This window comes from Anser anser (genome assembly GCF_964211835.1).
Source record: "Anser anser genome assembly, chromosome: 6".
NCBI lineage: Eukaryota > Metazoa > Chordata > Aves > Anseriformes > Anatidae > Anser > Anser anser.
This window is the reverse complement of record NC_139726.1, coordinates 36,901,763-36,925,020: the sequence shown is the minus strand read 5'-3', so window position 1 is coordinate 36,925,020 and position 23,258 is coordinate 36,901,763. Positions and strand designations below refer to the sequence as shown.

Here is a 23,258-nt window from a genome sequence, read left to right as displayed (position 1 = left end):
CAACAGGTATTCTGAGCTTTTTAGCTTTTAGTGTGACTCCCAGGAAGAGGAAAAGGTAGGACAGGGTGTGTTGTATTAAACATGTTACAAAAATCCCGTGTACAAACCAGACTCATCCTTTGCCGGCGTGGATGCATGCGAGCATCCCTGCACATTACTTAGAAGGCCTCAGGAGACCGCAGCCTGCACAAGGTTTTGCTTCTTTTCCTTTAGATAACAATACTAAGTTCTTACCAAGATCTTTAGGGTACCACAGCCACCATAATTCACAATTATGAAATTGCAATAAAAACCCTCACTGAAAGTGAGCAGGCTTGCAAATCTTACTTTTCTTTTTTTCCTGAACGTGTGCTATTACTACATCGCAATTTTGTTTTTTTGTACGTATCTCAAGAAATACAGTCTGTGATTCTTAGTAATTACCAGTGTAGCAATAAAGAGAGGAAAGCACTCCTGTATATTATTCCTTCTCAGCAATTTAAAGAAACAAAGTAAATGTTTGGGCAGTATTTTTCCTCTAGTTAATGGAAGTAATAAAGAGGAGGGAAATGGCATTGGGCACATTTCCACAGATGGTACACAGCGTCCTTCAAAACGCACACAGAGTCATCGCATCCAGCCTTAGTTAAGGAGAAACTAAAGCTTGTCACTTTCGCTTTTCATGAGTAAGTACTCAAGTCTGTTAAACCTTGAGATACTTCATCCTTCTGTTGTTTCTTTTTCCTTCTGACTTAAGAAAAAACAACATAAAAAAACCACACAATATTAAAGATATATTCTTTGAAAAGGTGATGTTATGATTCATAAATGGAAATGGGAAAGCTCTTTATAAAAAGGTCAACTTGTTACAAAAATGTCAATTTTGATGAAATCTCATCTTTTTTTCAGGAAAAAAATCTATCAGAAGTGTTCAAACATAACATTGACCTACTGCAATGCAATCTTTAATCAATGATGCTGGATTTTATGTAGTTTGTTAGCATGAACAAAGATAATAAAGGAGCAGATGATCTCTGGTACAGGATCAGGGTAGGGCAGAGTTCATGTGAGGGCCAAGATACCAGGGCATGCCCTAGGGTGTCCCCCTTATCTACTTACCCATAATGGCCCATTACCAACACTGCTTCAGATTTTTTCTGCAGACACCACATCTAGAATTACAACCTGGCATAGTCTGCCCCAAGGCAACGTTTTATCTCTCTGTGCGATACAGAAGTACATCTGTTTATCTCAGTGCATCCCTCAGTACTATAGAGAAGATCTGATAGTGCTGGAAGGACCTCAAGGTATAGGCATGAGCGCTGACACAAGCACACTGCCAGTGGTACCCTTCAGAGCAACCTTCAGGCTTCTTTAGTGCACTGTGGGCTAAAGCAGCAAACCAGTTTCTACTTTTTTCATTTGAGCTTATTCCCCTTTTGCTTTTGGCCAGGCTTTTCAGCACCAAAAAAAAAAAAATCACAATGAAAATACTGTTTTCACCAGTTGGATTAATGATGATGTGGTGCAACTTTAGAGCGCAAAGAGGTCATGTTCGCCCAAGTGGAAAAAGAGTCACGGAAGCTGAGATGTCTACTTTGAGAGTCTGCTCACCCCAAACAATCTCTTTAGTCCATGGAGAGGTGGATATTCAAAGACAACTCAACCCACCTAAAATCTAGAACAACCAAGCTTCTGTCTCCAATGTATCAGTAAACAGTCAAAAGCTAACTGGGATAGACATTCCAGTTAAGAATTTCAGAGCCTGTCATTGGGTGATCCTACTCTAGCTTGTCCTTTATTTTTCATAGGACTTTACCCTTCCCAAGCTTTTTTATTTTTTTTTCAACACCAAATCTCAGAATTCTATGCCAGTTTAAAATGGAAAAGATCAATAATTTAGATTGTGACATAAGCAGTACTCTCCAAACAGAAGACATGGGGCTCTAGGAACAGCACATCATACAGTAGTATGAATTCACAGATAAGAGCAAATTCTATGCTTTTACTAACATTTCATAAAAATAGTTTTACCTGGATTTGAAGCATACAGTCCTAAGCTACTTCTATTGAAAGAGATGCTGTGTAAATCTCCTTATTTCATAAGCATCATACAGTAACCCAAAACATTTGCATTAAGGAAGAAAGTTGGTAGCGGTTCCCGTTCAGGTTTAAGAGCTAAAACTTCTAATGGTCTTGCTTGCTTTTCTTCCTCTTCCCTTTAACTGACCAGCTTTAGCCAGGTAATGTCCATTTTGAAAGACAGAGGATAATTAGAAATATTAAAGTATGTAATAAAAAAAGAACTGCAATGAAAATTTGGATTATTAATACATCAAATATATAACTTTCAATATCAAACATGTTTAATCATTTCTTTTGCAGTATGTCCCAATGGAGTCAAGTTCAACAACTGGAAATAAAGTTTTTGGAGCAAGTAGACCAGTTCTACGATGATAACTTTCCCATGGAAATCCGACATCTACTGGCACAATGGATAGAAAGCCAAGATTGGTAGGAATAATTTTTTTTCTCTCTCTTATGATTTCAGTCATAAAAAAATTTTTTTGCTTATCTAGTAGATTTTAGGGTGCTCATTTGTGAACTGAGCAGGCATCTACACCCCAAGAATAGTATTCCCCTCGTTATGGATTTAGCTTGTTGAGCTAGTGTTACACTTCACTTATTTGAGGGATTCAGTGTCAGTAAACTCCTGATAAAGCTGCAAAGTTCTTCTTAATTTATTAAATAACAATTGTACATATTTTATATGTGATGTTATCTTAAACCACAGAATAAAATTATTTCCTATGCTTATTCCTAATAAATTACCACATGCTACATGAAAGATAAGACAGTATTTTTGAAGAGTTCTGAACATAATTGGGTTTTCTGCATGTGTTGACATAATGATTTTAATGAAAAGCACCATATTACCATATTTAAAGGTTAATGTAAGTATATACTCAATGTATAAATATTCTAGATTGGATGCACTTTCTTAGAGCACAGTTTTCTGTCCCTTACAGTTTTAAATTTAAGAAACGTCAGGAAGTGAGTTTTCGTTTGTACTTATTCTTAAACAAAATCCCACAAAAATTGTCTAGCAAATTAACGGTATTAAAGGTTTTTCATAAAAAAAATAAAATAAAAAAAAAAGCAAGTCAGATTTCAATGGAAATGTCATTAATTTGCCTCTTGCAGCACAAAATTATTCAACTTGTCCAAACCAGCTACTTGCAGGAACAGTTTTCTAGAAGGTGAATTTACGCACAAAGCTGGATCAAATTCACTGCATAGTTATCTTAAGAAAATCCAGAACTAGATACTAAAAAAAGTTTATATTAGTAGTAGCAGTAAGACATCTGAGTTTGACAAGCTAATTATCCAAGGCTATTGGAGGACTATTGGAAAAATCTGCTAAGGAATATAATCTTTCCTCACAGTTTATCACATACAATGCTTACGTGCCTGTGGGAACATGGGAAACATTAAAATCCCCTGTTTGCCAGATTTAGCAGTCATATCTCAAACAGGCATCTGCCATTTGGGGAGCAAGGAGGGAGTGCCCTAAGGACAGGGATGCCATGCAATCCAAAGCTTATCTTCCTCTATTCTGCTCACTAATGTTATTGCCCATCATGTAACAAGCTGTTCCATAAACAGCAGAACTAGTAAAGCCTGTTTTCTCATGTATTTGTGTCCTTTGTCCCCTACTTACCCTTCACCAGTAGCTTCAGAGTCTTCTTGTATCCCCAAATAGTTTGGCCAGGCGAAGGCTCATCTGGTGCCTGGTGTGAAGATATATATCTGCTGACTGGCCATCTGGCTGTTGCCTCCTGGAGCAAGTTATTACTGCCATTTTCCTCAGTGGAGGCACTAATTTGGATTCCTCTCCTCTACCAACCTGCCAGTTTTCTGGGAAATTCATACAAACACCATCTCTTTTGGACTGTGAGCCTCCTGTCAACTTTGGCTGAAAGTGGGCAGCAACTTCAGAAATTATATGTGTGACTGACAGACTGAGAGTGACAGCATGCATACGCCTCATTTCCTCTGGGAAGCAGGCTAAAAATGTTTAAATATTCACTGGAACCGAGACTAGGAAACCCTGGTTGTCTCCCCTCTGGCTGACTCTGTAGCCTGGGCTTAGAACATCCGCTGCCTTTATAGCTGCATATCTAGGTGAATGTAAATTAAAGGATCATAAAAATCAATTATTTACATAGTTCTAACTATATGCAAGTCACTATGTATTTAAAGCATTTTTTACAGCTTTAATTTCTCAATGGATTATAAATTTCTGTAAAGATGGTTTGGCACTTCTTATAACATTTTTAAAATGCATGTTTCTCAATCATTTTTTCTCTAGGGAGGCTGCATCCAACAATGAAGCAATGGCAATGATCCTTTTACAGAATTTGCTAATACAAGTGGATGAACAGCTAGACCGGGTTTCACAAGAGAAGAACCTTCTTCTGATACACAACCTGAAGAGAATCAGGAAGCTGCTTCAGGTAGGTTGTTTCTTCAGATAACAAATTGCACGCTCTTACTGGCTTCTAAAGGCACTGTCCAACCTCTGCTGAGTGCAGCTTGTACCTGTGAACAGCTCAGAGCGGTCCTGCCCCCTATAGACTCCATGCAGCTATGGAAAGACCAAGCCTTCAACAAGATAACTCAAATAATAGTTCCGCTGTCAGTTACCTTGTGGACAAATAATTTTTACGGCATGCTGCTGAGATGCAACAACGCTGTGACCTTGTAGCTCAATGCATACCTGTGTCTCACTCAGCTCTTCAAAATAAGATTGTATAGTGCTTATAGAAGTTAATGTTTATTACAAATGTAATTACTGACTTTACAGACAAGTACACGTAACTATGATTAGCTGTGACTATCTCAGGAATAAAAAATGTGTATTTTAGGATTAACAAAACAGCACCCTGAAAAAGTAACTGCACTTGCTATTTTATGCTTAACTGGGATTATTTGTTAGGAATGGCTTAAAGGATTTTCCATTAGGCTTCTATAAAGTGATATTTATTTTGATTGACTGCATTATTCTCTAATAATTTTTTATTTAAAGCAAGAATTCTCAGAGTTCCACCCCATTAGTCACCTACTTCCTTACATCTATGTGTCTTCTGCATAAAACAGATACACATCTGAGTTTAATGAAAGTTAATAAATACATCTTTTAATAAAAAGACGTTTAGATGTAGCCCTTAGTGATATGGTTTAGTGGAGGACTTGTTAGTGTTAGGACAGAGGTTGGACTAGATGATCTTGGAGGTCTCTTCCAACCTAGACGATTCTGTGATTCTGTGAAAGTTTGGGGGTTTTTCTCTTCTTTCATGGTGTTTCCTGTAAGTACTTCAATGAAAATTGTACCACTTAGAAAATATTTTCTTTATTTTATATGAATATATTGGTCTGGAAAATCTGAAGATGACTGCGTCAATTATTTTGGTCTCTTTATGGCTGCGTGTCTTTCTATTCTATATCCCTAATGGTGGCCTCTTAAAAATGTGACAATATTTCCACTTCTACCACTTTTTGTTCCGGTGTTATGCAAGCAGTTTCATGTAACTTGAAACTAAAGTTCTTTCTTTATTTCTTTTCTGGTTTGTGTGGCAGCATTAACCCTCATCTCAGTGCTGCTCAAACAACAAATTTACTTAACTGCTTTTGGAGTTGACTGCAGAGAGGTTATTGCTTTTATTTCTGTCATGGTCTTAGCAGACTTTGCCACAGCAGGGCTGAGTCAGAACTCCGTCACCTTATTAAAAGTATTCTCTCACAGCAGCATACGCATAGAAAGAGCATTTCAGGACACTGAAAAAAGCAGTTGTATTCTTGCAGATTGTACATTTATGATTCTACCATCGCCACATGCATATGCATGGGGATTGGTACGTAACTACATACAGGCTCTAACAAATTAAAGTCTCTCACTGTTCCTTCTTTGCCTCACACCATTTATTTTATTCTAAAATTTTACCAAGACTTGAGGTGGCAACTCTGCATCCTCCGTGAAATTCAGCATACTGAGACAAGGCATCAGGTCCTAGACGCATATCCATGAGTCAGTCTGTAAATGGCCAGAATGAAAACCAAGTCCTGTAAGCCCCATCTTAGCAAGCTTTCTCAGGCAGCAACATCTCTGCTCCACTGGATCACAAAGGTTTGTAGGTTAACAGTCTAAAGTAATATGAACTTCCTGAGTGGACACCAGTGATGCTGAAACTACACTACTAATTAAAAAGGACCACGTTGAGGTTTGCAGTAAAATGTTTCCAATTGAGCAAAAAATACAACAGCTCTTCTCTCTATGAAGTTGGCCCTTCATCATTATATAATTTCTCCATTATATCAAGACAACAAGTAATGTCTATTTAGATAAAAAGCTACTCGTTCAGTTTCAAAATGTACGTGCATCCTACCAGGCACTGAACAACACTTTCCCTATCAGAGCTTTTCCTGGTTTCTTATGACCTTTATCACTCACAGTTTGTGATTAGTTTGTGATTATAAACTTGCAGTTTGAACTAGTTTGTGACAGCTTCATGAGGCAACACCACAAAAGGCGACTGAAGTATACAGTGCACTGCCATAACCCCTTTCATCCTGAAACACCACCTAGAGAAAGGGAGGCTGGAATGGCAAGCTGTAAAATTAGAGATTTTCCACCAAACTTGATGGGGGGAAGGACTGGCTTCCTGCATAGGAGAGGAAGCTACGCTTGTAAACATCTTTTATTTCTGGTGACTCTGTGAACAGTCTTGGTTTGATTTTCTCTGAAGGTTAGTTAACATGATCCCACCTTTATCTCTACTCTCTAGCGCAAGCACTTCTTTGAAATTTCACAGTTCACTCCTCTTCCTTCCCTTCTACACCACATACACAGGCATACAGACACATGTACAACACACAAAGCTGTCCAACCTCAGTACAGGATCTGAATGCAATGTTTATTATTTTGAGCCAATTATATGTGGCTTGTCAAGGTAGATAACACTGGAAACCAGCACTTATTGCTATGGACGCAGAGTAGTAAGTTGAGCTATGGTATAGGTTCCCAAACACTACAATAACAATGATAATAAAACAGTTATAAATGCAGTATGCTCAAGAAGAATTATGTAGTTCTTGAAAAAAAAACACATGGGATTAGTGTTAAATTAATAATACAACTAGGTCATTAGTGAAGGGCAGCCTTAGAAGGGGAAATAACAGACCCTACAAATGGCTCGTGTGGCTGCTTTCTAGACAGCACAGGAATTGCTAGGATCAAGATTCCTAGTGCTATTATGCTTACTAGTTACCAATACCACAGCTAAGCACACCCAGTCTAAAGTTCTGCTGGGGTTCACTTTTATTATCAAACAGAGAAAAAGTTCTGAGCTCCACCTGAAATTTCTTTATGCAAACATCTTGGTTATTCAATGGGATTAAGGAAAGAAGGAAGGGAAGAAGCAAGAACTTGCCTGCCTGATACTTGCAATATAAAGTTTTTTGGTGAATTTCAGGAGTGGTGAAGTGCAAGCAAAGATCCAAACTGTTAGCAGAAAGAGATGCCTGCCTAGCACCCTTGCTTTTAGGTCAAAGGAGCCATCCCTATTCTTTTAGCATTACAGAAATAACTACGGAGCGTGACATTTCTGCTCAGACTGCTGACATTTCCAGAATTATCTTGATGCAAAAAGAAACGTTGACCAGGAAACATACAATCTGAAAAAGTTATAAGCACTTGAAAAAGCACTGAGCATCTCAGCTAAGCTTACTGCTAGCTCTTGGTAATTTGCTTCTCTATCCACTTCTTTCTTTTTTGAAATGCCGCTTCTTGACACTAATCTGGTATAAATGCACATATTATATTAAAATCAGGATCAGTGCTTTAGGTTAAAATCCTTCATATTCTTGTATTATTATTTCTGCAGTCACTAGATGGGATTCATTTTTACAGCAGAGCAGTCTTTTGTTGCAGTGCTCTTCAGCGGATGACAGTACAGCACAGCTGCTTGCTGAGGTTAAATTCCCTGCCCCTCCTCCTACAGGAGCCCTGCTCCCCCGAGCAGCAGCACTGTAAAGAGATGAGGAGAGAAAACGTTTGGAGGGGGGAAACTCTGCCTCTGATTCTTTCTCCTGCTTAAAGCCTAGATGGAGAAAAGCAAAGCAGATTAGTCACAAGGACGTGTTTTGTGCTGTTGCTATGACAGCAAAATGTAAAGGGCAGACGTTAAGCTGAGAAGAGCTGCCTATCACTTCTAGGAACCAAATTTCAGATGCAACAGTCTGCAAGACCTTAGCCTATGAACAATTACATCTTGGCTTTCTGAAGAATTTTTTTTTGGAAATGACTGTGCCTGTCCCTGATATAAGCTTCTTTACGACACACAAATAGATTTAGCGCACGAAAGAGACTGGCAAAATTACGGAGACTCATTTAGGGCAGAAACTGTGCATGTTGCTGGCTCGCAGGCTAAAACCCTTGATTAGTGAGAGCAGCAGGGCTGCAGTGTCCCTGGGGGGGGCAAGGCAAGGCACTGGGAAGCTCCCAGTAGCCTGGAAATCTGAGATGGCCACCGCTTTCCTGGTGCCTCACCAGCCCACCTAGGAATGCGTGTAGGTCTCTGAGTTATCCAGGCATTTTTCATCTCAGAACTCCTTATGCCCTTACTTTTTCCCCCAGTGGAGCTGGAAATTTGGCTTGGCTCCCTGAGGCACGCTTGAGCTACCAGAAACTTCAGAGACACAGACAGGCTGTGCATTGCAATGGGCGTGTGACAATGACACCAGGAGAAAGCAGGAATTCCCAGAATCGTCCCACTCGTAATTGCAGCCCATCTTCATGCTCTAGTCTCAAGATAACTCTTGAAAGCAATCCCTTCTCATTAACGGCAACATGCATCTGTGTCTCACCACTGTTTATGACATTCAGGGGAAAATCGGATTACACAAATCTTTTATAAAAGTGAAATAACTGATTTCAGGAACAGGAAGAATGGCTACTTTGCTCATTTACCATCAAACTCTGAGCTAATGAGGGTACGGCATGCTCTAGGGAACATTTTGCTGTAAACGATGTATACTCATGATTTTCATTTAATACTCTCGGCAGAGTCTCAGGTATCAGTGAACTTTACACACTCACCAGCCCTGCTAGAGCCTGAGATGAGGGGAGGGCAGGCACGGGGGATCCTGCCTGGGTAAGCGTGCCTGTGTGCACACCATCAGCAGCCTGGGGACTGCTTGCAAAGAGAGAGGTCAGACAGATTCACCTCATTTGCTGGTTCCCACCAACCAATTATATCAAAACGAGCTTTTGGAAGCACTGTGAATCCGTGAAATTGTACTTCAGTTATACTTTGTCCTTCTACACAACCCTACTTTTTATGGAATGATCTGGAATAGCATCTTAAACTATCTTCTGTCATCTTAACCAACACATCTTAACCCTATGGCACTTCTTTCCATATAAAATTCACCCTGTTTCTAAGCAGTACAAACAGCATCTTGCTTTCCATGCTGTTACTTAACAACAGTAACACCGTAGTGTGTTCTTGCTTCTGCTTCAGTTTCTCAGTTACAGTGCGCAGCTTGTTTCCGTCTGTAATGAGAACCGAACATCCTCGTGCTTCTCCAGGCAGAACTAAAATGAACATACAAAGGTTTTTATTTCAGTTCAGGTGACCGTTTACACGAGTCACTCTGCCAGAAAGGAAAAGTACGAGGGATCCTAATATTATTGATATTGGTGCATCAAAGAAAATTGACAAAAAAAGCATTAGATCTGAAATAGGATATTCCAGTTGATATTTAACAAATATTTCTAATAAGCGCTGTGATGAGAAACAGTTGCAAAGAATGGAAACATAGCTATTGATGCTTAAGTTGCAGTTTCCTGTTACAGCTTAGAACTGGGTGAGAATGGAACAAAATAGACAAAGTTTCTAACACACCACAGAAAAAAAAAATGTAAATGTTATTTACATGCAATTTAGTGCTCATGTAACCTGCCAGAACAACAAAGCAACAAATTATAGTAGAAAATGTGCTTTGAACCAATGCATTCTGCTAATACAATTCAAAATGACTTTTCATATTAGCATCTTGCCCCCAATGAGTTTTCAAGTTCCACCACTAAAGCTGTTTACAAAAAAATTTGGCCTACAAATGGGAAACCCTGAACAGAAGACCATATGCTTACCGGCCAACCCTCTGCTATTAGTGATTGCAAGCTAGCTGCTGGATACCAGCTAGGAAGGATTTTTTTTAAAGGATTCTAATTTAAGACTGAAAAAAGCTCTTACTAGAAGTAAAATATTTTTAAGTTCCTTTTGTAGAACAGTTTGCTTTTGTAGAATGAGTAAGAGTTAGCTTACACGCAGAGGTTACAAACAAAACAAAAAACAAAACCCGCAAGCACATGAACTAAACCTCTTGTGCTCTTTGCTCATTCTGGAGTATTAAGGGCCCAGCTGCAGACAAACATCTGCCTGAGAGATTAGTTAATAGTACTCAGGTCTTCACGACCAGAAAGCGGAGGGGGGGGAAAATCAAAATAAAAATCAGACCTCTCTCCCCCTCCTGTTTGCCCTCTTTTGTTGGGAACATTGCACTTCTTTTAATTTTATTTTGAAATACATTTCATTTAAATATGTTGCATTGCTACATTATTCATCTCATGGGTTATGATGAGATCTATAGCCACATATTTTCTGTAGCCACCCCCCACCTGCTTAGAAATCTGCTGCTCCTATAGACCTTTCCTTGGCTCTTTTTAGTGTTCTGTCTGTTCAGAGGAACTTAGCGGAATTTGGGGGCAAACCAGAGGATGGGAAAAAAAAAAAAAAGACCTCTGCCTTCACAACTTTGCCAAGTTTTGCCTTGGTTGCATACACTCCATAAATATTTATGATCTTCTGGAAGTTATACATTACACTATACGAGAAAAGCAGAAGTACAGCATTGCAGAGTTATGTTTTCGAACTTCCCACACATCATAGGAGTTGTCTAAAAGAATGAGGTTGCCTTTAAAGTTCTCTTGGGTATTTTGAAAGGGGGAGGGGAAATCTAAAAATAAGAGTAGAACACTCTAAATAGTTCGTGTCACAAGTACTTCCTCTTAAAGACCTACATAAAACAGAGTCATCTTTTTATTAGAAAAAGATTTTTAGTATCAACAGTAACTGTTTAAATGCAGGGTTTCAAAAAAAAAAACCAACAAAAAAAACAACCCTACAAAGAGAGGGTTAGTCCTTGCAGTACACTGAGATAGGTGTTCTACTACTCCGTTATACTTTCTGCCTGGATGCATAAACAAAGGTAGAAAATAAATCAAGGCAAAATGTTGTTTGTCACATTTGAAGGTGAAAACGGGAAATAAGCATGCATGGTTATGCTTTCCCACCCACACAGTTCTTTTTGCAACACATAAATATACCAAGTTGTTTTTTTTCTAACAAAAATAAAATGATAGGCAAAAGTTGTTTTTTTTTCCCCTCTGTTTTTTCATTACATGAAAGATGAGATATCTGCTTATCTAGAAAGATGCTGAGTATTCAAGTTGGTAGAATAAGGGTATCACAAGTAAGCAACAAGGAAGGAAATGTATTCATTCTTGACTTTGTAATCCTGTTCCCTATCTGTGTCCCAGCTCCCTTCCATCACCTTCTTTAAATATTCATTCAACTTCAACAAACACATCAACTGTTGTAATAGTTAACAGTTCCAAGCCTCCAATAAAGATTTTATTGTATACACTTAAAAGGCATGAAGTAGGGTTTTGTTAGCAGAAACAAGAAAAAATAGAGCTGATGTTTTTATAAAAGAAAAGAAAGAGAGAGGAGAAAAGCAGGGGAAAGCAACCAAATTCTAAAGCACTTTTTTTCAGAATTAGAAAGCAGTAGAACCTTCTTAAGACCTTTCTAAGTCATCCTGAAAACCAGAAGAGGTAATCAGGTAAAACCCTGAGTGACTTTATAAAGGTTAAACACTGCACCCTTGGACGATAGAAGGAGAAAGCAACAGTAACACCTAATCCTGTTCTTTTACCACTGAAAACAGAGTCAGGGTACTCAAGTAGTGCATATGTAAGTACTCATTTATATACGTGTGTGGTAGAGAGACCTTTGACACGTGAAAAGAAAGCAGGCCAATATTACTATGGTTGGGAGTGATCCAATCTGAAGGAGACAGCCACAGGAAAATACACTAAATTTTTTGTGGGGGGATTAAATGTGAGGGCAGGGGATCAGGGGGAAACAAGACATTGAATCTCTGGCCTAGATTTCTTAACTCTTCCCAGGAAAATTCTTCCCTGAACATTTCCAATACTAAAATGGACAGTTGCTTAGTGTTCTTTTTGAAACCATGTGTATTTGCAAGTTTCATAATATGCATTTTCATGTTTCTCCATGATCTTATGACTTAGGGAATCAGAATGATGCATTTCTGCAGCCACTGAGAAGGATCTGAAAATATCCCAAACAGCTCAAACCGTTTTAAAAATGAGCTAAAGGATGTGAACACTGCACACTATAATGTATAGATTGTTTGTGCAGAAACGCTTTTTTGTTTTTCCTTGTGATCTAGTAAGATGCTATCACAACAGATCTCTCTGAAGTAGAGACAATGCATTCTGGGTTGTGGTAGGAGGGTTTTCTCTCTAGCACACATCATCAGCATTCAGATAAAATTTTCACCTGTTCAGAACGAAAGTTTTATTTCCCCCGTATAAATTTATCATCATGCTGGTAGTTACTGAGAAAAAAATGGTCCAAATAAGATTGTTTGTTGTAAATCATGATACGAAAGACCTCATCAAAACAGAAGAGAGGAGAAAAAAATTTCTAAGAACTGAATTACAGTAATTGAATTACAGTAATATTAGCACCTAAGAATAACATTTCCATTTGAAACTTCAGATGAAAAGTGAACCCCCAGCTTCTCTTTGTTGGTATTTATAAAAACATGACTGTAAGTTTCCCTCTATAAATATATTCATTTAAGCCTAATAATACTATTTTGCATAGCTGCAGAATCTACACCCTTTGTCCTTTCCAGCTGCCAATGCTCATGTTACACAAAGTTAGAATTCCCCTACCTCAAGCTTGCTTTTTTGGGGTAAGCTTCCTTTATTTCCAAAATTACACCACTTTTCAATGAAAGGAAATCACTTGCAGGCTGTCATTCGGAAGCCAAGTTCATCTTGAGCAAATTCCACCCTCAGCCAAAGACAAAGTGGAAGTAGAGAAGAACAAGAGTTTACAGTAAACTGATAACACTACCAGCTGGCATGGTTTGAAGTGCAATTTCCTTTGAGAAGTATAAAACTTGGGGAGAAAAAAATTCAATGATTATTATTATTTTGACAATCAAACATGATAGTTGTTCCTTTTGGTAATTATTGTTATAAGTTGTAATTAAGATATTTAATGCTATCATTTGTTTTCTTATATCAACTTATAATCTGTAAATTACAACCCATCTGCCAGTGCAGCGTCGTTACCACGGAGGTTGAACAGCCATCTCCCTCCTAGGAGGCTGGCTGCCCGCAGTTTGCATCTGTTTCGGGAAGGCCTGTTGCTCTCCTTTGGTCACACGCACTTGTGCTGCCGATCCACAGCAGCTGCAGGGCGTTATTCCAGCCTTTGTTTGAGGGGGGCTACAGCCCTGACAGCTCTCTGTCGACCCGCTCGGCACCTGCTGGAAGAGCAGGCTGAATCAAGTGGAATTGAAAAAGCACCAGGCAGGCAGAAGCAAGGGAAGCATTACAGACACAGCTTATTGATAGGGCTTTACGAGTTACAGAAGGAAAAAAAAAAAAAAAAAAAAAGTTAATTTCCTCTTCATCTCTTGATTCAGATGGTTTTCCCTTAATGAAACAAAGGGAGAGAAAGAGTTTTTGAATGTTTTCCAAATGAATGGTATCTAGACATGCTAGGGAAGTCCCTGATACCTGGCATTTTAGTGGGGGATTTTAATATGTTTCACTGTCACAAGGTTCTTTGAAATGCCTTTTCTATGTAGATACGTTTTCCAGCTCCAAGAGAGGATTTTTATTTCTTCTTGACTTCATTACAAACAGCTTTTGTTTCAATCCTTCTTGTTACACAGCAAAGACAAAAGGCAACCATCGATCCTTGGAGGCTCCACAGGGGTTTTTTGGATGGCAGTTTCAGTACTGATTGCTCCAGCCTGTTTTGGTTTTTCATGTTTCCTTCCTTACGCTCACAGCTTAAAATAGACTCACAGACCCAGCCCAAAGTAATGAGAACAGCAGCAGTTTTGTCTCTGCTCTTTGGAATCCCACACTGCAATCCAGGTCTCCACACTCCTGCATCCAGAAGACCCTCAGGAGCCCAAAAACCTCTCTGTTGCCTGATTGTGTTTTACATTAAAAGTGCTTTCTGGGTGCTACTGCTCTGTTCTACACTGCTCAAATTCTGTTGGGCAGAAAAAAATGGGACTAAACGCTTCTCAGGCTTTGCTGCTTCAGGTATCTTGCAGGGGTACCCTTGCATATTTATATATATATATATATATATATATATATATCAGCAGCAATTAGACACCAACTGATTAATGCACACATCAGTTACAGATTTCTGACCACAGCTTTCATCCCAAGCCTTATTACAAAGATGACTTTTTTCCTCAAATCAAGGTGCAAACAAACGAGGCTCAGCAACGCAACCTACAGAGGCTGAAACAGGGCAGGCCTGTTCTGCCCTCCCCCAGCCGAACACTCAGGACTTCACATGTCCTAGTCCTCAACAATCAGCTCATCCTTTCCTGAGCTGTTTCAGTCCACGGAGGGGCAGAAAACCAGTTCAGCAATTAATTAGCTCCAGCTGTTGATGCTGGAGCCTACCTTCAGCTTAGTTCCCCATGAAGCTCCACTCCCCTTTTAATCTTTGGCAGGAGGGTCACAGCCATTTCCCCTGCTCCTGTATTCCCAAAGTTACATCCTGGAGCTATGCAGACACAGCTTGAGAACACGCTCTGTGAAGGGGACTGCTGGTATGTTCGTGGTCCCTTGGTACAGCTGTGCTGAAAGATGGATGCAGTGAGAAAACAGTTACTAACCTTACAACCAAGAGCATCCGAAGCTGGCAGGAAAAACGAATAACAGAGGATCCTCGGTACCACCCTTTGAGGCAGAGCTCAGCAGAGGGAATTTAAGTTCCCTCTCACTGCCCAGCAAGGAGCTGGCACAGAGGGAGAGCTTAACATTTCATCTGAGACATGTTTCCTGGCAGTGTTGGTCACCACTCCTTTGTTCAGAGAAACTCCCCAAGTCGCAGTCCAGCCCCTAAGTCCCATTCTGCAGGGTAACTGAGGCAGAGGACTGCTGGAGCCCAGCACCATCCTGAACTGCTTTTCAGGAGATCAAATGAGGCACAGCCCTGGGGCTTCTTTGGATGCACACTGATTGCACCTTGGGCACATACCTCATTTGTCTTTCTCCTGAGGAGACTTCAGAAACCCTGGAGACATCAGAAAGCATGGTTTTATTGCCAACAATGCCATGACAGTCAAAGCTGCTCTGGAAATAACATTGTGTACATCACTCACTTAGCTGTAAGTCCCATGTCTTTCACCTTGGTCTCTATCTCAAATAAGACTACAACCAACAATATGGTATTTAATGCTGAGCACTTCAAACCAAGTCTCTGCAACTTAAATTACCATTTTCGTGTAACATTCCTTTACCTTGTAATGGAAGTCAAAACACGTGAACAAATATTTCAGATTACTTAGATTTCATGCAAAAGTACCTAGGAAATTATTTGGTTTTGTCCAGTAAAAGCTGCTAGGAATATAGGCTTACTGTCATAGCAATAGTTGAATATAAAAGGCATGTTCACATTTCTATCAGATGTGTTCACATCCGTGGTTTCTAGTACAGCAATTGGTATGAGATATCTAAGGAAAATACAGTATTGATTTAAGTATGCAGAAATTTAACACACCAGATTCAGAGAAAGCAAAAAGAAACAAACTTCTGAGTGGCAGCAGAGTAAGATGGGACTAAAACTAATCAGAAAGAAAGGAAAAAAGAACAAGTCTACAAGAGGAAGCTGTACAGGGAGATAGAAGAACTGGATTAGTTCTAATGAATGGCTGAAAAAAATAGCATATATGAACACTGAATAAAGGGCATCTGACTGAATAAAACATGAGTACTGAATAAAAGGCATGAAGGATATTGAGAAACTGAACAAATGTATCACCATGAAAGATGCTACTTGAGTTCTCAAGCTTTCCAATTTGATAAATATAGCACAAGCCAATACTTTTTTCAAATCGCACCCATTTCTCAGTCACATGTCAGCAGTTCTGCACCTTACTTATGGCAGTGTAAAAAATTTTAATTTTGATTCTTTGACTTACAGAATCACAGAATTGTCTAGGTTGGAAGAGACCTCCAAGATCACCTAGTCCAACCTCTGACTTAACACTAACAAGTCCTCCACTAAACCATATCACTAAGGGCTACATCTAAACGTCTCTTAAAGACCTCCAGGAATGGTGACTCAACCACTTCCCTTGGCAGCCCATTCCAATGCCTAACAACACTTCCAGTAAAGAAGTTCTTCCTAACATCCAACCTAAACCTCCCCTGGCGCAACTTTAGCCCATTCCCCCTCATCCTGTCACCAGGCACGTGGGAGAATAGACCAACCCCCACCTCTCTACAGCTTCCTTTAAGGTACCTATAGAGAGCGATAAGGTCGCCCCTGAGCCTCCTCTTCTCCAGGCTGAACAACCCCAGCTCCCTCAGCCGCTCCTCGTAAGACTTGTTCTCCAGACCCCTCAACAGCTTCGTCGCCCTTCTCTGGACTGTCTCGAGCACCTCCATGTCCTTCTTGTAGCGAGGGGTCCAAAACTGAACACAGTACTCGAGGTGCGGCCTCACCAGAGCCGAGTACAGGGGGACAATCACCTCCTTAGACCTGCTGGCCACACTGCTTCTTACACAAACCAGGATGCTGTTGGCCTTCTTGGCCACCTGGAGCACACTGCTGGCTCATATTCAGCCGACTATCAACCAGTACTCCCAGGTCCTTCTCGGCCAGGCAGCTTTCCAGCCACTCATCTCCCAGCCTGTAGCTCTGCTTGGGGTTGTTGCGCCCCAGCTGCAGGACCCGGCACTTGGCCTTGTTGAACTTCATACAGTTGACCTCAGCCCATTGCTCCAGCCTATCCAGATCCTCCTGCAGAGCCTTCCTGCCCTCGAGCAGATCGACACACGCACCTAACTTGGTGTCATCTGCAAACTTACCGGTGATGCACTCGATCCCCTCATCCAGATCATCAATAAAGATATTGAAGAGGACTGGCCCCAGCACTGAGCCCTGGGGGACTCCACTAGTGACCGGCCTCCAACCGGATTTGACTCCATTCACCACAACTCTTTGGACCCGGCTATCCAGCCAGTTTTTAACCCAACAAAGCGTACGCCAGTCCAAGCCACGAGCAGCCTGTTTCTTGAGGAGAATGTTGTGGGAAACGATATCAAAAGCCTTACTGAAGTCAAGGTAGACCACATCCACAGTCTTTCCCTCATCCACTAAGCACGTCACTTGGTCATAGAAGGAGATCAGGTTCGTCAAGCAGGACTTGCCTTTCATAAACCCATGCTGACTGGGCCTGATCGGCTGGTTGCCCTGTAAGTGCCGCGTGATAACACTCAAGATAATCTGCTCCATGAGTTTCCCTGGCACTGAGGTCAAACTAACAGGCCAATAGATCCCCGGGTCTACCCTCCAGCCCTTCTTGTAGATGGGCGTCACGTTTGCTAGCCGCCAGTCGACTGGGACCTTCCCTGATAGCCAGGACTGCTGATAAATGATGGAAAGTGACTTGGCCAGCTCCTCTGCCAGTTCTCTCAGTACCCTCAGGTGGATCCCATCTGGCTCCATTGACTTGCGTACATCCAAGTGCTGTAGCAGGTAGCCAACCATTTCCTCGTGGATTGTGAGGGACACATCCTGCTCCCCATCCCCTTCCACCAGCTCAGGGTACTGGGTATCCAGAGAACAACTGGTTTTGCCACTAAAGACTGAGGCAAAGAAGGCATTGAGCACCTCAGCCTTTTCCTCATCTTTTGTAACTAAGTTTCCCCCCTGCATCCAATAAAGGATGGAGATTCTCCTCAGTCCTCCTTTTTGTGTTGATGTATTTGTAAAAACATTTTTTGTTATCTTTAACGGCAGTAGCCAGATTGAGCTCCAGATGAGCTTTGGCCTTTCTAATTTTGTCCCTGCACAGCCTCGCAACAGCCTTATAGTCCTCCTGAGTGGCCCACCCTCTTCTCCAAAGATTATAAACCCTCCTTTTTCTCCTAAGCTCGAGCCACAACTCTCTGTTCAGTCAGGCCGGCTGTCTTCTGTGCCGGCTCGTCTTTGGGCACGTGGGGACAGACCGCTCCTGAGCCACTAAGATTTCCTTCTTGAAGAGTGCCCAGCCTTCCTGGACTCCTCTGCCCTTCAGAACCACTTCCCAAGGGACTCTGCCAACCAGTGCCCTGAACAGCTCAAAGTCAGCCCTCCGGAAGTCCAAGACAGCGGTTTTACCGGTCCCCTTCCTGACTTCGCCAAGAATAGAAAACTCTACCATTTCGTGGTCACTCTGCCCAAGACAGCTCTCGACCACCACATTGCCCACCAGTCCGTCACTGTTTGTGAACAGAAGGTCTAGCGGGGCACCTCCCCGGTAGGCTCTCTAACCAGCTGTGTCAGGAAGCTATCTTCCACGCTCTCCAGAAACCTCCTAGACTGCTTTCTCTGGGCTGTGTTTTGCTTCCAGGATATGTCTGGGAAGTTGAAGTCCCCCATGAGAACAAGCGCTGACGATTTCGCAACTTCTGCCAGCTGCCTGTAGAACTCCTCATCCGTCTCCTCATCCTGGTTCGGCGGTCTATAACAGACCCCCACCAGGATGCTTGCCTTGTTGGCCTTCTCACTGATCCTAACCCGTAGGGACTCAACCTTATCACTCCCAGCCTCAAGTTCCACAACATCAAAACACTCTCTAATATAGAGAGACTTGGGACAAGAGCTGGTTCTTCCTTCGTCTTACGTACATTGTTCATATTGTTCATTGTTCAGTCTATTGTTCGTAGACTAAATTTAAGTCTTTCACTTTACGCTGAGGAAGCCTTTCTGAATGTATCACTACCATATTGATATTCTTACAGTTTTTTGTTGGCAGAAGCACTACATGCTAACGGCAACATCCGATTGAAAATGGAAAACATGATAAAATCATGCACAGAATCGGCTGACAGGAAAGCCCTTTCAAAAGAGCTGTGTTAGCAGTGGAGCAATTTGATCTTCAAATGATGTAAATCTCAGAGTTATATCTTTATAATCTCTGTAGAACGTTGTTAACAGTATTTTATGACAATGGCACTAAGTGATGCTGTACTGCAAAGCCGAACCAACACTAGCAAAGGTCGAGGACAGCAGGGAAGTCTTTTTCACCCACACGAAACTGTGCTCAGACAGAGAAATCACACTGTTTGAGATTTCCAGAGGTAAATCCTAAATTCTCAATTTTTAGAAGTTGTATTTACTTGTGTTTGCAGGGGAAATACCATGGTAATCCCATGCATATAGCAGTGATCATCTCAAACTGTTTAAGAGAAGAAAGAAGAATATTGGCTGCAGCCAGCATGCCTGTACAGGTAATGAATTACATTCCATTAATCTGCTCCATGTTAATCTGCTCGCATGCTTTTAGGAACAAATCCTGTCCTCTTATTATGAATTCCACTAGAGTGATTTGTGTACACTGGGGGTTGCCAAATGTTGCTCTTTAAACTCATGTTTGTACTTCATTAGTGGCCCTACTGCTGCAAACATTGCTATAAGTGACTCCTATGCCACAGCTAATCTTCAAAGACTTTAATCTGTGGGAAAGGTTTTAAGGAGATTATACTTTGCAAAACATATGTGTATATATTAAATTATGCATCGCACTAATTCATATTAATTATGCAATGCAAAAGACATTCCATCTTCTATGTTACAAGGCATTGATGGGTTTTACATTATTTGAAGAAAGAAATTTTTAAATTACATATAAGGCCATTTTGTGGAAATGTATATGGTTAAACCCATATAGAATATTTTTAAATACAAGTGCGTTCTTTTGATAACCCGTGGATGTAATATGTATTCTTACATGAATACTACAATACCGGTCTTTTTTAGAAATCTAATCATCAATGTGTTTCAAGTTCTTAAATTTACTAGACGTTCAATGTCTGCAGTATACCTACACACCCTTTCATCTTTTTGATTACAAAGTTAAAGAATCATGCTTTTCAGATCTGTGGAACTAAACAGATTGAGCTGTTTAGACCAGTCCCCAGCCAGATGAACTCCAGGTTGTGAATTCCCTCTCTACGCTAGGACTTGCCATATAGTTACTGTCACTCGTCATTGCTCATCCAAGTATTACCTGTTCAATGTGTTCTAGGGGCCACTGGAAAAGTCTTTGCAGAACTCTGTGGTTTCAGAACGACAAAGAAATGTAGAACACAAAGTGTCAGCCATCAAGAACAGTGCTCAGGTATTTTGTTGTCCTGCTTCCTGTCTACAAAGCCGTGATTTTCATAGACACATCTCAACTACCTTTAAGCCAGGTAGCACCAATGCTACGTGCTGCTCCAGCCACTCCGTTATTCTCAGGATCTCAGCCCAGGCTAAGCACTCGTGATGCACGTGGATTCTCAGGCGGGTTTTTACATCAGCTCTGTGTTCAGTGCAAGAGCTACCTATTTTACAGCCATCACACTCATCCCTATGTGAGTTGCAGGTGGACTACTGAGTACAGTACAAACATACCTACCGTCTCTAAATAGATGTGAGGTTCAACCAACCTATTTCTGTGACTCCATCTCCTTCGGTATCATCAGAAGTAGCTAGCCTTCCTGACCTCTGAGTCACATACAAGGATTTTTGTAAAGCTAAAGGTTACGTGACATAATTACATGTTTTTGAGACATGAAGGGACATGAACATTGGGAGCTGATGGTAACAATTCTCCAGAAGTTTGTCACATCACTGCAGGGCAGAGTAGGGCAGAGCCAACCCAGTAGCTATATCCCAAAGACACTGCAATTGCTCGCAGAATAACTGCCTGTTCATTTCAAGGCAGGATAAGGATTCCACTTACCTACAGCCTTTTTGCTGTCCCAGCCCCACTTCTAGCTTTGCAGCAGACTCAATATAAGAATTACATTTAAAATATTTGTCCATATGCCATTCAAGAACAACACTTCAGGTACACTGGGAAGAGGTCCTAGTAGCATTCTTTCATAGTTGTCTCCCTACACGGAGAAGAAGGATAGAGAGATGAAACTCTTAAAAGGATAAAGCTAGCTTTAGAGCAATGTGGTACTAGACCTCTATCAATGTTATAAGAGTTGCAGAGCAAAAGCATCCAAAGCTGCAACCCAGCAGCCAACCACACTGTTCTTCTAGCCTGTGCCTAGCAAGCATCTATGTGGAGAATGTGGAGAAGTGCAGCCACCCCTGCAAGACCGTGAAAAAAGGAGAGTAATTTCTAGGTACAAGGGTGTTTTTTTTAATAGGTAATAAAGTTGAACACAGAAATCAGCCAGCTCCTTGTGTATGTAATTTCATACCTTACGCATATAATTTAGAAGTTTAGTCTCTGAAATAAAGAAGAAAACAGAATTGCTAACTGTGTCCTAATTTAGCAAATGAGTTTTTTCTATTTTCCCAGACACTTCACTTGCATATCTCAGGGAATTGAAAAGCATTGTTTATGAGTTCTTGGCAGGATCAAGGCTTCCCATAAACAGCATGTAAACAGACTTTCGAAGTAAACCAGATGATTTCCTACAGTTACATTTTCCTTCTTTTCATCTGTCTTTTTTGAAGTATCTTTGTATGCTGAATGGTGACCACAAAACACCTACTAAGCTTTGTTGCAGGTATGAAAAGTAACCCTTGCAAAAACCAAAGCAGTAAAATTGTTTTGTTTCTTTACCCAAATTCCTAAGTATTTCTGTAAAAATAAAGTCTCTGAACTCTGTTGCTCTCCTTAGTTCCAACTTTCTTGACTTTTCAAAATTACCAATTTGCCCTGCTCTAAGGTTCTAAGAAGGAGGTTACGTTATTGGCATCATAATTTAGTTTTTCAAATGGTAGGAAAGAAAAATACTATGTTATGCATTTGTGCACTACAGAACAAATTCCTTTTTATGTCACTGTGAACAACCAAGTAATTTCTTACTTTTTTCTCTCCTGGGAAAGATGACTGACCAAGATGTCAAATACTTGGAAGATTTGCAAGAGGAATTTGACTTCAGGTATAAAACAATACAAAGTTTAGGTAAGAGTTTTTGTAACAATTTTTAGATTCTTTAGGAAAAGGCTGATTATACAACTAGAAACCAGTCTCAGGATTTATTTCTGTGCATTATCCAGATACTACATGTAAGCATAAGAATGGGTTTTTAGTTTATATAAAATTGTAGTCTAGGACATAATGACTCTGTGGGGTTAAGAGGGCAAACAGGATCTTCTTGATCAAGTATAGTTATTTTCTATCGATAAGCTGCATAATGGATGAAAATAAGTAATTTCTTAAAGAACCTATTTTTCAATTTCTTCATGATTGACTTGGCCCTTCTTTGGCAGGATGTGGAAGAGCCTCTTATTTCCCAGAGTAGAATTGGGCGAAAGTAATTTTTTAACCTCTAACTTCATTTTCTGTTCTTTTTTGACCACAGTGGTGATAACCAACTGGTAAGCACTCTGAATGCATGTTTCACCCAGCCTATGATGGTTGAGATCTGCACACTGCAACAGTAGCTGCATGATCTTTATCAGAAAAGAAAATGAGGTCCACTCGTGTTTGCTCAGATTTCTTCGCATCACCTCCCTTTGAACATGTAGAGATATTTGAGCCTTGAAACATTCAAGTTCTTAAACGTATCGCTCTCGTATGTTTAAGGCTGGATATGGCCAAACAATTGAAAGAGATCAAGTTGCCATGTTTTAATGAGGTGTTGGTCACTAGGTCAATCGCAATTATTGACCAAGCAGATGATTGAAACCTGCCCCACTTGCAAAATAAAACATGCTTACATAAGTGACTTTCAGGGCTTACAGTTTTACTGTGTCACCAAATGCTATACGCCAGCACAGCCAGCTTGAAGTGCCTTAAAACGTGTACGTGAGCAATTGTTGTGGCTGAGCTGACAGTCAGGCACTGGTCTCTCTCTT

At 40.6% G+C, this 23,258-nt stretch overlaps 2 protein-coding genes across 4 annotated transcripts in view; one reads left to right on the top strand and one right to left on the bottom strand.

Moving 5' to 3' along the window:
* The window catches only part of MYO1B (myosin IB), a 179,283-nt gene that overhangs the window by 134,979 nt on the left and 21,046 nt on the right, over nucleotides 1-23,258 (bottom strand). The window lies entirely within an intron of this gene.
* Nucleotides 1-23,258, top strand: part of STAT4 (signal transducer and activator of transcription 4) — a 45,592-nt gene that overhangs the window by 1,443 nt on the left and 20,891 nt on the right. For all 3 annotated transcript variants that reach the window (XM_083842900.1, XM_083842901.1, XM_083842899.1), the window contains exons 2-6: nucleotides 2,365-2,493; nucleotides 4,352-4,496; nucleotides 19,583-19,681; nucleotides 20,479-20,571; nucleotides 22,284-22,362. In XM_083842900.1, the coding sequence (XP_083699026.1) occupies nucleotides 2,366-2,493; nucleotides 4,352-4,496; nucleotides 19,583-19,681; nucleotides 20,479-20,571; nucleotides 22,284-22,362 (544 nt within the window). In that variant the 5' untranslated portion in view covers nucleotide 2,365. The remainder of the gene's footprint in view (nucleotides 1-2,364; nucleotides 2,494-4,351; nucleotides 4,497-19,582; nucleotides 19,682-20,478; nucleotides 20,572-22,283; nucleotides 22,363-23,258) is intronic.